The sequence below is a fragment of the Condylura cristata genome, unplaced genomic scaffold, assembly GCF_000260355.1.
Source record: "Condylura cristata isolate star-nosed mole 26May11 unplaced genomic scaffold, ConCri1.0 scaffold00003, whole genome shotgun sequence".
Classification (NCBI taxonomy): domain Eukaryota; kingdom Metazoa; phylum Chordata; class Mammalia; order Eulipotyphla; family Talpidae; genus Condylura; species Condylura cristata.
In genome coordinates this window covers 40308079-40322484 of record NW_004567104.1, presented here as the reverse complement: position 1 = coordinate 40322484, position 14406 = coordinate 40308079, and the positions used below count along the sequence as shown (strand labels likewise).

Sequence of the window (14406 nt, the reverse complement as noted above, 5' to 3'; positions counted from 1 at the left end):
GCTCGGGCCGAGTACTTTGACCTCCGCACCCTGGGGTGCGGCGAGCGCAACCTGCTTCGAGACGGGCGGCTAACCGCCTCTGCCTGGCCATGGAGGCGGCCGGGTTCCAGGCGTCCGGAGACGAGATGGAGCTCTCGGCGGTCGAGGTGCTGCAGAACGAGGCGACGCCTCTCACTGGAGATGTCCTGGACGTGCCTTCGGCCCCCCAGGAGCCCAGCCCTGCCCAGGTGAGAGCCCCTTGGCGCCGGCCGTGTTACTGGAGCGCGCTCGGCCGGGCTCCCGGCCAAGACCCAGGCTGACCCCGGCAGCGTCTCGGGTTTCCAGCCAGCTCTCCCGGCGCTACAGATGCTCTAGAAGAGTCTCACTGGAGCGGACGCGGGAATAACCTCCAGCCTGGGCTCCCCGAGACCTCTTCTGAGCTCGCCGGTAGTCCTCGACCCCCGTGGGATTTGAGGACTCCTATCTGTGAGGTGTGCCACTGCGCCTTTCTTTCGAGAGAATTCTGAGATAGAGGCGGTTTTAAAAAGTTCTGTAATTGTTTTGGTTTTATTTTTCAGTAGGGAGAACTAGCGTGATGATCTCTTTTCTTTCGACTCTTACTTCCTCTCTTACACCACCGGTCTCCATCTCTCACTAACCCTCCCTTCAGCTGCCACCCTCATCTCTCAGCTCACCTGCCACCCTCATCTCTCAGCTCACCATCCCCGGGCATACCATCCCTTTCAGTGTTTCCTAACCTGGCCATTTAACTTCGCAAGAGAGAGATGGACAGGGGAGAATGAATTTACTCTGCTTAATAAGAGGAAGTTATTTCAGGGTTCTTGCACCAGAGGACTAGATTCTGCCTCAGTTGCTTTTGCCTCATTGCAGTCCTTAAGGAAATCCTTAAGATGTTTATTTAGACTGAGCTCTTTTATGATTCATGCCTAGCAGTGATGAACATTATTCATTCTCATCATATGCTTGTAAAAAAGCAAAGACTTTGAATTCTGAACCTTCTCCCTTTTGATTAACCCCTTAGACTGTTGAGATCTATTGAGTACATGGAATACACCCCTCCTGCCCCCCCCCCATATAGTTCCAACTTGATTTTTTAGGTCCCATTCCTCCACCCCAACCTCTTTGACTGCTTAAAGGTTGATTGCATGAATAAGCAGGAAATGCAAACATTGAAAGCATTTCTTTTGCTTCTGTATTGATTTCTGGAAATACTGTGTAGTCTGCTTTTATAGATCTCTGTAGTATCCTGGAGGACAGTTTGGTACATATTTGAATGAAAGGTGAACACCACAGTAAGTGGCTACGATTGTGGACTGACTATATGGAAACTCCAAGCAGTATCTTTGAAAGGGTAAAAGGGTATTCGGAATACTTGTCTGGTGTTAGACCCAGAACACCCCAAAACCTCCATGGTTAAGGACCAAATCCAAGGTCAGAGTTCTGCACCTCTGAAAGGTGTTTGCTGGAGCAAGGGACTAGGTCTGTGTGTCCCCAGGTATCAAAAGGTGATAATGTGACTAACCTGTTTTGCGAGGTCTGGGAATGCTTTGCTGAAATTGGTTGAGTAGTAAGACATGCCAGAAACACTGTGGTATCAGTACTTTATAATAATCTAGAACTCACCTAGTAGAAATTGCTTTTTCACGGTCTAATGACTTTCTTGTTGGTCAGGTATACACAGGTAGCTTAGACTTCCTTGTGAATTAGCTTTGTAGGTCATGAAATTGGGGCATGATGAGGGTCAGGATGGTGTGAAGGTGGAGGGTTACAAGAGAGCTTCAGGGAAATTCTCAAAATGCTTCACCAAGCGAAACTTTAAAAAAGGAGACAAGCCCCTCATCTAATGTGTTAGTTATTCTCTTTGGCTCTAGATTAAGTTGAAGTATACTTAAACTTGAAGTCAGCCGGTGTAGAGATTGGTAAAGTTGGATTAACACAGGCCCAGGATCCAGACTCTTAAGAATTTTGAGGTGTCCTTATGATTTCCAGTCTTTAAATACAGCTAGTCCATATATTTTCAACTAACCTTTTGTTTAGTACCTGGTAAGTTCCCAATACTTCTGCTATACAAATATAGTTATCATAACAAATTTAAGAGTATTCAGTATTCCAATTTGACAAATGAAGAAACTGAGTAAGAACCTGAGACTCAGATGAATTTCCAAAAGAAGTTCACTCAGGGGTAAACTCGAATGATGACATTTGTATTTCAAGGCTTTTAAAATCTCAAACATTGGCTGTTTTTGTTGATTTCTAGGTAGCTGTATATATATTTACTTTAAATGTGTACATATGATAATAATTTATATTTGTATATAATGCCTAAATTACAGTTTTCTAATTTCTGTAGGGCAAAGGATTTAACTGAAATATGAGGAATTGATAAGGGAATTGGCTGAAGGGAAAAATAAGGAACAGGTGTGGGGTCATTGGGATGAAGAAAAGCCCAGATTCTGGGCATCTCCCAACTTGGAAGGGCTGAGCTAGGACAGTACCCAAGTCCTCCAATAATGCCATTTCAAAGTTGTTTCATTATAACATTTATGAGAAAACAAATCCAGGCCAACATTGCCCTAGAGCAACATTATTCCAACACCTGCTTTCATTATGTGTTGTTTCACTTAAAATTACAATTTCTAGGAACCTTTTCTTGATCTTAGAATTTACATACTCAAGGGCTGTAGAAAGAATTTAGTTCCCCCTCACCTTTTTTTTTAATCTGAGGCTTGGAGGCAAGGAAGATAAACCACCCTGTTGCATTTTCCTGCAGTCACTATCAACATGACTATGTGACCGAGTTAAAAGTGAAAAAGAAACGAATGGGGATAGATTGAGACTAGTTTTTGAGGTCTATGAGCTCATAATATGGACTCTGACCCAGTTTCCAAACGGAAGTCCCCAAGTTGTTTTAAGGGAAGTAGCATCTTCAGAATAATAACAAACCAAGTCATTGCTGGGTTCGGAGGCAGTCAAGCCTTTTATGACTGAGCTCGCTAAAAATCAATCCCATTGCTGCACACTGTTCAGAATTTTGGACAAGAATCAACTGATTCTTTTGTGCTTGGCTCAACAAATAGATTAAATCCTACAATGAAGATTACAAAGTATATATTTTCCTATGTATTCAGACATTTCCCCCAGATTTATATACTTTCTGCTGATTGAATCAAGGAGGGTAAAAATTTCTTGTCTTTAAGATATCAGGAGTCTTGCCACTGTTGTGGGACCCTGTGCCAAGTATTTGGACCCTTCCATGAAGAGGGATGTGGATATCCAGCGGAATGTGTGGAGGGAAAACACACAAATTCTTGAACCATATAATGCAAATTTAAAATGTAAGAGAGAGTTTGCAAAATTCTCTTGGAAGCATGCTACAGAAGAACCTACCTGTGGGCTTGCCTCATGACCTAGAATTTGAGCAAGAGAAAGTGAAGAAGTCACTGAATGAGACAGCATATCTTCAGGATCCAGTTTTGAGGGGACACTCAGCACAGGTAGCACATACCTACACACTGTGTCACACTCCACCCCAGGGCCACCATGGGCACATAAAAAAAAAATTATGATTCTTGCATTGGTTTAATGTGCAAGCAACAGAAAAAGACTCTAGTTGTACGTGAGGTGTAGCCGACAGACTGATAGTTACTTAAAGTCTGTGACTATTAATCACGGGGGAGATAATGTTCTTTCCCTTACGACTAAGACAGGACAGTGAAGTGGAGCGGTCTGTAGGTTGTAGGTTCTGGACTGTATAATTCTGAGTTGAGTTCCCCCAAGAGTCACAGAGTGGGCGTTTCCTCAAACCACTAGGGTCCTGACTTTGGATCTCCAAGGGACCGCATAAGTGAAGGCTTAAGAGTTAGTGTGGGTGATTTTGGTCTCACTGGTGCCCGGCGTGTTCCTGTCCTATAAGGGGGACAGAGTCCCTTGCATTGGGACTTCTTTTCCTGATTTGGTGGCTTGGGAGCAGTTCTCATTCTTCTGGTGGGGCTCAAGAGGGCTTTCTCCTTTTCTTCTGGAAACACATTTACTTTAAGAGGATTTTGTTCTGTCCAGATGGACCCAGGACCCTTACTGCTCTAGTTTAAATTCCTCCCAGGTGATGCTGATAGGCATCCAGGTGTGGGAACCTCTCTAAGAACTGTGAGCCTAATATGGACAAGCAGCTTTTTTCTAAAGGCCTCACCACAATCACGCTGGAAGATCAAGTAAGTCAACACAAAGTGTGGACCCAGGAGGCACCTGCAATGCTGCTACTCATAGGCCAGGGAACACTGGCAGTGATCACGCCCATTTGTACATGAATGTTTATTCTGCAAGTGCTGCGTGTCCTCTATCTCTGGTTTCCACCACAGTCCCATGAGCTAGTTTATATATTAATAGGTTTACTATTGAGGACACTGGGGTGAGGGAGTTTCAGTCTCTTGCTGATAGTGACCCTGCATTTAGGCTGCATAATTGGAGCTGGATTCCTGCTGTAGAAACATGCTTTCCTCCCCCTGTCTCAGTCCATTGCTCCCCATGATCTTCATGTGAGAATTGCGTAGTGGCTCAGAGGGAAGCAGAAGAGTCGAGCAGACTTCAGGGCTTGGTGATGGCATTGAGAATAGAGCAGTTAGGGGGTGAGCTGGAGGTCTGCAGGGGGTTCCAGGGCGGGGTGCAGAAAGGCAGTGTGTGAGCTCCGCAGTGACACAGCAGGGACTAGCCCTGGCTGATCTCTGACTGCGTCTCTGAGATGGGCTGGTGCCTACATGGAGGAGCGTCAGGATGAAGCCAGCTTGGGAATCAGTAAACCATAGTTGTAATTACTCACTGTGACTCCAAACTCTGCCTCACTACACCCACAGCCACATACTTCTTCTTGCGTTCATCATTTCATTTCCCTCCTGAGGCCCTCATTACCTAAGTCTGGTAGCTACTTAGCTTTCTCTTGTGTCCACCCTAAACCACACAGCATTTTCCTCTTTTCTTAACTCAGCTCTTGTGTTCCAGACTTTACACACGTCCCCAGGTCACACCAATCAAATCCAAACTGCTCTAGGACTCATTCTCCTCTCCCTAATCTGAACTCTTTGAAATCCACATTTCCATCAGGTGAATGACTGCGTCCATCCGCTGCATTCTGAGTCGACACCAGGGATGCTTTCTCAGGGTTTGGGATGCTTTTGCTTTCTTTCTGCCTTTCAATGTCCTACGTCCTACGTCTCCTCCCCTTGCCAACCTCACAACCCATAATGCCCTCCTGCTGCTGCATCCATGTCTTTACTTTCTCACCTTGTGAGTTTCCATTCTGTCACTTGTTATGTCTGTCAGTGACCCTGACTCAGTGAGTGTAGCCCCTTGAGGTCAGAATCCTGCTACCTGTTTATGTATTGCTGGCCTCTAGGGAGCTTTCAGCAGAGCCCCTTGAAACCAGATGACTGCCTCATAGCCTTCCTCTGCTTTCCAGGCTGAAAAGGAAGGCCCCTGGAGCGCCTGCAATAAAGTTTTGATCGGAAAGTGCAAACTGTGGATGGCTATCACCTCTATTTTCGTAGCTTTCATTATACTGATCATCATAAGCTTATGTCTTATTGGAGGTAAGAAAATTTAAATATGACTAAGCTCATGCATTTTAAGAACTTGTTTAATGTTTATGACATACACTGAAATGGAAAATGTCCCCATTATTATTTCACTACCTGCTATCTACTATTAAGTCCATATTATTTGTAATGCAAACTTAAAATTTGGTGGGAGATATCTATAGATCTTTATATATAATATTATATATATATACACATACACACACATATAGGATTCTTGCTTTTAATTTTCTTTGTTTTATAAATTCTGGAAAAAGTATGGAGACCAGTGTTTTACTTTAAACTGATCTTTGCAAAGATTTCTTACATATTTAACTTACTTAAATGCATATTTATATTTCCTTTTGGTATATCTCTTACTAGTATATCAAACGTACTAGTTTGAAGGGTTTTTCCCTTAGATTTGTTTGGGAAAAATAATTACTGTGTTTCAGCTGGTATACCAAGTATATATTTGATAGTGACAAAATGATGTATAGTTTAGAGTTGAAAATACTTTATAGAAACATGTATCTGTAAGTTGTCATTACTTAAACTTATTTTGAAAATAAACTTATTGTATTTTGTTGTATGTGTGTGCAAAACAAAAACTTACATGTTGCTAACTACACATGTTATATATAGATTTTATTATTTATTATAAATGTAAGAGTACATATAAAGTTACCCATAACATCCATCCATGTGATTTAATATTTTGTTGCATTTTCTTTTAGTCTTTTTCATTTTCATTTCTAAAACCATTTGAGGTCAGATCCTTTCATAGTCTGTGGCCTTTAGGATTTTAATATTCTATTGAGATCCTTTTGCTAAGTCACTAAAAATTACTTGTGAACATCTTTTTAAAAAAAAATGACTGCATAATATAGTGTTCCACATGATTTAAAACCTTTTCAGGTGATCACCAAGTGTTTATAATTATCGCTATTATTTTTCATGATGAATAAATACAGCACCATCAGAGGCTGATCATTTCAATTTCAAAATAGAAAAGAAGAAAATTGATGGAAGGATGGGAATCTGGGATACTCTTGTTTTGGGGTGGGGAGTGGGATACTCTAAAGGGTAACACAGTCTCCAAAAGCACTTGGGTTAAGTTAGGTTTTTATTGTAAACCCAGTCGTAGGTTGAGAGCTTAGATAGGGGACCCCTGGTTCTTTCAAAGTTTCCTGGGAACTTCCCTCAGCATCTACATTTGCCATTTGTCTCCATTCAGCCTCCTCCTGACCCCTGTATCTCCTGCTTCCACGTTTTATAGCTCCTGAAGGGTGGGAGGCAGTAGCAGATAACCGCTGGGAAGGGCACGATGGAGTTCCCCAGGTGGGTGCCTGCTTCCCTAGTTACTCAGGGAGGTGCTGAGATGGAGGCTGACTGGGGCCACAGGCTGGTTTTGAGGCAGGAGAAGTTAATTAGAGGTGTTCAGCTCATCCACCGTGCAGAGGACAGCAGTTGTGGTGTGAACATTCATACTCCTTCTGCCCATCAACTCCCACATGTGGGTGTTGAAACTGAAGTTGAGTCACACGGTCTTGTCCTATCACCCTAGTTGGCTCTATCCTGAAAGCTGGCTGATCTGTCCGTCTGCATTTGGAGCCTATAACAAAGGATGACGCAATAGATCTGGTTGGTTAAATGTGCAGGATTATAAAGCCCGAGCACTGAGAGTTGTTTTCCTTCTCAAAAGTTATCAGATCTCTTCATTCCCATAGCTGCTTGCAGAGGAAGAGATTGTATTTCCTTCAGCAGTTCCTCAGGACAACATGAAAGTTTATAAGAAATATTCAGGGGAGAAAGTTTATAGGAAATATTCAGGGGAGAACACAAGGGCAATGCCTGTGTTCTATTTTGCCTATCAGCCCTTGGGGATTTGGGCCTGTGCAGAGTCCCATGGGCAATGCTGGAGTGCAGGGGGTAAGAAGAGGCAGGGTCAGGGCTCTGTCTATGACAGTCCCAGCCTCACCTAGAGTAGCTCTGTAGGTACTTCTGGGATGGCAGACTGCAATAATTGGGTATTGCCTAACTGCCAGTTCATTGCTAGGGATCAGATATTTGAAGAACTTCTGAGCACAAGAAGTGAGATTCTTGTGAACTTCATGTGTACTCATTTCCTTCTCTGTCTTTAGTCCTTCCTCCTCCCAGATCCTTAGCTTCCTGTCTCACAACTTCATCTAGCTCCCAGGCTGCAGTTTGGAGGGTGGAGCTCATAACTATGGAGCTGGAGTGGGACAGGTAACACAAGCCAGGGCAGAAAGGGAAGCTAGTTGAAGAGAGGCCTGTGGGTTACCAGACCGAGAGGTGTAGCTCATCAGTGACATTGTTCAGGTGGGCCATCACATGATGATATAAGCAGGCTAACCTGGGGTAGGTTTGTAGTGTTAATTCCCTACTGGCTGGGCATGTTATTGCCTGCACTTGGACTGGTCCTCCCCAGTGGCATGCCATTGAAATGAATGCACATTGAGCCCAAAGACTATGTATGCCCTACGAGAGAGACTAACATTCTTCCAGTTTCACAGTAGACAAGGAAAATCTTTCCAACATGGCCATTTTGGAGCATCCAAGAAATGAGATGGCCTGGTTTTTTTTTTTACCAGCTCTTTAGATAGTGTGCAAGATGACTTTATTATTTTCAGAGGTTCTTTCTTCACTGGTTTACCCAAACCACAATAATGAAACCTCTCTTTGAACTCGGCAAAATATTTTAAATGATGCAAACACCGAACTCTGGCAAGTAGGTAGTGTTTCAAAATATGGCTTAAAGATCATCAGTTTTAACACTCCAGGGGCCTTTACATGATATTCCCTGGCCGTATAGATGCCTGGATTCTTTTGCTCACTTAACATAAAGGCTTTCCTGAGTCCTCTGGTACTGAGATACAGCCTGGACTTCCTAATTGACACTGCTGTATTGAATAGGTTTGTTTTGTCTTTGAGTTGGGAATTAGTGCCATATCTTATGGCTTCACATCATTCTGGGAGGCATACGGGTTGCACAGGGCAATGTGCCCTGGTTTAGGGTGACTCATGGGAAAGTCCTAACCAGACAATGTAGTAGGTAATAAGCTACCAAGGTCCTGGGGCAAGGAAACATAATAACAGCTGTGTAGGCCTAGACCCTTGAAATTTTGTTTTTGCATTTTCACTTGTTTCTCTTGTCCCTCAATCCATATTTCTCTACATTTCCAAATAGACATAGTCCACTTTCCCCAGATCACCAGTCTCATTCTGACCCGGGATTTTCTTTTTCTCTCTAAGCATCATCACCCTCATCACAGTGTGAGCCTCTTCAGCTGTGCCAGCATGACTCTCCTTTGGGACAGTCTGTTACCAGAACCTTGCTACTTCATTTAGATTTTTCTTCTTTCCTTTCACCAGCAAACTTCTAGAATGGGAGGTATGCATTCAGACCCTGCTTCCTGCTGATTTTGAAATTGTTTGCATCTTTGGGCCCAAAGGGTTCATTCTGAGGTCACCGGAGATACTTGATCATGAAACCCAGGGGCCTTTCTCCTGCTTTCTGCTGTTTACAGCTTTCAGTTCTGTCAGTGCTGTTACACTCTACCGTGTCTGCAGAATTCCTAGAATTTAAGTTTTTAGGTGTTTCTGCTTTAGTCTCCACACTATGGCCCATGGGTCTGATCATCAGGCTTCTTGCTTTTCACATTTTCTTTTACTTTCAAGACAGCAGTTGTCCATTCTTGGATTTGCCACCATCCCAGTCAGGCAAATTCTTCAACACTATTGGCCTCAGTTTCTGTCTTTGTGGATATAAATGGTCTCTGAAAAGGACGTCTCTAAATGAGCCCTGTCTTTGTTACTTGCTATCTCAAGTTATTTTTGTCCCCCCCCCCTTCTGCCCTTTGTCCCCCCACTGAGTGATGTCAAATCTAGGCTCCGGGCACTGAGCCAAGGCTATGTACACCCTATGGAAGAGAAGCTAGCAGTCACTGGGTTCATGGTAGACAAGGAAATCTTTCAACGTGGCCAAGTTGAGGAACCTGATGAGTCAGAAGGTCTGGTGTGGCCCAGGTTAAACATCTAATGCATTTTCTTTAAGACTCAATTTTAAAATGTCCTCATTTAAAAATGAAAACATGAATATCTCAGCCATAAGGTTGATGTGAGGGTCACAAAAGCTGCACAGCTGAGTAACTGTACATAGCAGCTATTTTTCCTTTTGTGAGGAAACATGTTCTTGGAACCATGTTGATGTCTTATCTCTCCGATATATGGGTAATGGCCAGATTTCTTCATTCATCCCTGGGTCATATCTTGATAGTAACTTCCATGACTCATTGCCCAGTGCTGCAAGGCACTCTGCCGGGTACAGTCAGGTGTTGGTCCTTTCTACCATCATCTAAATATAGGTTTTGGTTTCTGAAATTTAAGTGACTTGTCAGGGTTCAAACTAAGTCTGATTATCTTTAAAACCAACTCCCTTTCCACTCTCCTGGACTTTGTCCTCCCTTCCACCACTGTCACTCAAACTCTGTCTCTCACAGTCATGTGCCTGTGGCCTCTCTGCCTCCAGGCTCCGCCAACCCCGTTTCATACCCCCATCACAATAGATCGATCTCCACTTCCTTCCTGGGAGACAATGAACAACCTCCATTATCTCCTGAACACACCTGGCATTTCAGGCCACCTTCTTCGGTCTCATTTCTTATATTCCATTCACAGAACTGCTCTTTTTTTAAGATTTATTTTTATTTATGCATGCATGCAAGAACTGAGGTGTAGGCCAAGTGTGGGACAGGGGAGAGGATTCACCAGAGACAGAGTGGGGAGCAAAACAGGCAGATCTACTGAAATACACTGCTGAGGGGAGCAGCGACAAGAGAGGAGAGGCCTGCTGTGCCCAGACTGGGGATCATACTCTTGCCACAGTGGCTAGGGATAGCTTGATAGTGCTGAGACTTTAATCTCTGTGCCACCAAGAAAGCTCCCCAGAACTGTTCTTGAGCACCTCCCCTACACTGTGTATGCTTTGTGTGTGTGTGTGTTTGTGTGTATGTGTGTGTGTTTTTAATACGACATCTCTAAATGGAAAGTACTGCCCTGATGAAGCTTCCTTAGTGACATGAACATTCTGCTGACTGGGTCAACCTACTGAAATTTTAACCAGCAAAATTATTTCAGCAGCTGTTGGTGCAAATTCATTATTTGGAAGATAAAAGTTAAGTAGATGCCATTAGAGATGTCATTGGAGACCTCTTTTCAAACTTGGCATCTCTTCTCAGTGCTTTCGAGTTCAGGAGGAGGAGGCAAAACCCTCCCCCATCATCTGGCACCCCTCTTTCTTCCCTAAGCGTTAATGCCTACTGCGGAAAGGCACATGGTGGATGTAGGGCTCAAGGATGCAGCTGTATTTGTAACAGTGAAAAGCTACAGGATTGAAAGACAGATTTAAGAAAATAGGTAATCCAATTACGGATGTTTTGCAGCCTTGAAAATGTTCTTTGTAAGGAATTTGAAATACATGAGGAAGAATATTTGATGTGTTAAAACAAAAGAATCGAGACAAATAAGCAACAACAGCAACAAATAACAAAAGGCCAGATAGAAATTACCTACCCATTAAGACCTATTTAAGACATTAAGACATAAAATGTGTCTATGCTGGGGGTGGGAATCTCTGATGAAAGAATACTCATATTTTTCTTGCTTTACTAGAATTTCCTATACTTTCCTTGTTTTCTACCAGGAAGGCATTTGTTTTATTGTCAAACAAAATAAAGTCTTTCTAAGCTGGCACTCTTTGCTTTCCCTCACCCCACATGCCTCACATTCCCAGGCATCCTCCAGGAACAGGTACCAGGATTCACCTTTCTTTCCCCCACCCTTCCATCCAAAGCTTTCAATTGCTTCCACTGTTTTTGCAAAGCCCAATTAAAAAGGGATGAGTAGGTTATATCTAAAGCATGAGATCTGAGAGAAGAGTGGAGAGAACCCTGGCCTGTCCTGCCCACCCACGCCTTTCTCAGGGTGGAGAGGGGGTCCCTGCGCCAGCCAAGCTCATGGGGCTGGCGGGAGGCCAAGGGCGTGAGCATAATTAATACCGCTAGCGCCAGCTTCTAGCTCCTGGCGCTGACTTTGTGTGTTTTTCCTTTAGTTCTAATTGCTTAGAAATCAATTAGCTCACAGTTGTTGAAGCACAAATAGCCACACAGAGAACTCATTGTCTCAGAATGTACATCTTGGAGCGCCTTGGGCTTGGAGTGTGGTTTGGTTTCCCTTCTGCAAATAGTGGGTCCACGTTCCTCCCTGTGGGTCATACTCCCGTGATGACGTCCCTCTTGTCCTGTCTCCTCATTGCGAGGTCTGGGCGCCCTCCCTGTTCCCCAGTCCCAGCTCTGCTCTGATAGAGGCGATCCCTTCCTCATCAGGTGCACTATATTGAAGGTGACTCAGACAAGGTACCTGGACTGTGCTCTTTCCCATCACCCATTGTTCACCCCAGAATGCTGACAGCACTCTCCTGACACCAGTGTGCAGGTTTAGTGTAATGAAGACATCCATGCTCTTCACACCCTTTGACATTCCCTCCCCTATTCTGTAGACCCTAAAATTCCTCATGGAGTAAAACCAGGAAACAAAACTTATAGCATGATCAAAGAAAGCCCTATCTTTATTTGTTCTGACAGAGAGAAGGCTTTTCTCTTTATACTTTGAACTATGTCCAGCCTTTATTCTTGATGAATGCTTGTTTTCTTCTTACAGTATAGCAGCCAGCTAAATATATGTGTTGTTTTGTGCATGTGTTTACTTTCTCTTCTATTCCCCCCACTCTCTCTAGTAACTTACATCGATGAAGATGAAAATGAAATACCTGAATTATCCTCCAATAAAACATTCTTGATTATGCTAAAGATTCCAGATGCTTGTGCAACTGAAGAGGACCTTCCACACCTGCTCACTGAAAGGGTAAGCTGTCTTATGCTTTGTTTGAGTTCCCGACATGAGACTGGGAATCCTGCTGTGTCACCAGAAACATATAGAGCAGGTAGTTCCAAGCCGGGACTTCAGCAGACAGTGATATGTTTCCTGTAGCAGAGTGACAGGAAAGAGCCCAACCTCCAGTTTACTGCCTCTTGAAGGGAGGTATTATGTTTGTTGACACTGACTTTATATAGTCCTTAACCACGTGTGGCTTAACATGGGATATGTCCTGCAAGCTAGCGTGTGGCTAGGTGATTTGGTTGTTGAGCAAAGGTCACAGAGTATAATTATGCACACACGGGCACTGCAGCCTTCTGCAAACCTAGGCTGTTGAGAGCCTGTTGGGACCTCTGCCATATAGGAGGTCTGTTGTTGACCAAAGCACCCATAACTTATTTGTTTCAATGTGTAGTTTCATTGAGGGTCTGCAATGTGTTGCTAAACAGCATGTCGCATGTCAGGTGTCTCTGTCCTCACTGGGAACACAGTCCAAGAAGAGGGAATGGTTAAATAATAGCTGTGAGAGTGTGCTGTGTTCTATCTGTGAGACACAGAGTGTACTATATCCATGGAGGAGGAACATCTGATCCACATGGAGGTTTGGCAGGCCTCCTGGAGGACAGGTGTTCTAGATCAAGGAGCAGAGATCACTGGAGGGTCTGCTCCATGTCCTGTGGCTTCTCTACACTGTACAGTGGGGACTGGCAGAGATGAGACTGAACAGGAAGGGAGGGGTCGGGTCATGAAGATTTCCTCCTCTTTTTCAAGGCATTGAAGATTGTAACCTGCAGGTCAACAGGGTCATCTTTTCAGTTTAGCCTTTCTGTGTGGTGGTGGAAAAACACCGGAGGCTGACAGCTTAGTCCAGGTCATAAGCAAGGGGCCTTTGAACTGGGATGGGGTCAGAGGGTACAAGAAAAATCAAGTGAGCTGTAAAAGGCCTTCTTCCTTACTGGGTATTAATGCCTGGTTGGAGGTGGGGGTGAAGGAGAGTGTGATTGTGACTCCAGGCTCCTGGTTGGGTGGCCACGTGGGTGAATGATGCCAAAGACAGGTAAATGTCCTCTGTGGATGTGAGAGTTCTACAACAAGCCCCTGAGGGTGGGTTGGTTTGGTCCTCGTCAGACTGTCAGAAACAGGTTAGCTCTCAGTCACACCCTGAAAACTATTGATAAGAAACTCAAAGCAGCACCAGCCTGCCATGCAGTACACAGCCCTCTGCAGTTGATGGAATGGAGGGAGACCTCTTTATCCATCTTCCATTGGATTTATCTAGAAGCTCCCCCCCCAGGTCACCCATGACTCTTGATTTGCTCCTTCGATCACTCTGGAATGGTTTTCACATCCTTTTTCTTTTCCTTGCTTCTTCTAAGTAGTCCCTTTTCTCTCGCTTTGCTTTTAGTAGCTGAGTGAGTAATCTCACACTGCTGTCATTTTGGTCGTTTTTCTCTCTGGAGGTTTTGTGTTTGTCAAGCTGAATCGAAATGAGTCAGTGTCCATGAGTCACCTGCTGTAGCTTGGACTTCTGTGCCACAGGGAAATGATTCTCTTCTTTCACTTAGGAGCCTTATCTCCTGTGTAGGGACAGACGTAAGCAGATTCTATAGGTAAATGTCTGACTTATCACCTTGTAATAGCAAAGGGGGGCAAGTTCACAAACCTCTGAGCTAGTTCATCCTCTAATAAATGGAAATCACCATGCTTGCCCTGTGTACCTACAGGTTCATGTGAAATACAGCCAAAGAACACTGCAAAACATTTTTTTTTTAAAGATTTATTTATTTGTACATACAGAAGTGGGGTACAGGCCAGAGGCTCAGGGGCGGTGAGAGGCTTCACCAGAGAGAGAGTGGGGAGCAGAACAGGTAGATCGATGAAGTAC

General features: G+C 44.0%; 1 protein-coding gene across 2 annotated transcripts in view; it reads left to right on the top strand.

Moving 5' to 3' along the window:
• Window positions 1-125: 125 nt before the first annotated feature.
• Window positions 126-14406, top strand: part of LOC101629738 (chromosome unknown open reading frame, human C3orf52) — a 25219-nt gene continuing 10938 nt past the window's right edge. Inside the window, exons 1-3 of one of the 2 annotated variants that reach the window (XM_004675462.2) lie at window positions 126-227; window positions 5450-5579; window positions 12382-12509. In XM_004675462.2, the coding sequence (XP_004675519.2) occupies window positions 126-227; window positions 5450-5579; window positions 12382-12509 (360 nt within the window). Of the gene's footprint in view, window positions 228-386; window positions 471-5449; window positions 5580-12381; window positions 12510-14406 lie in introns of those variants that run through there. The other variant, XM_012731628.1, reaches the window with a different exon arrangement.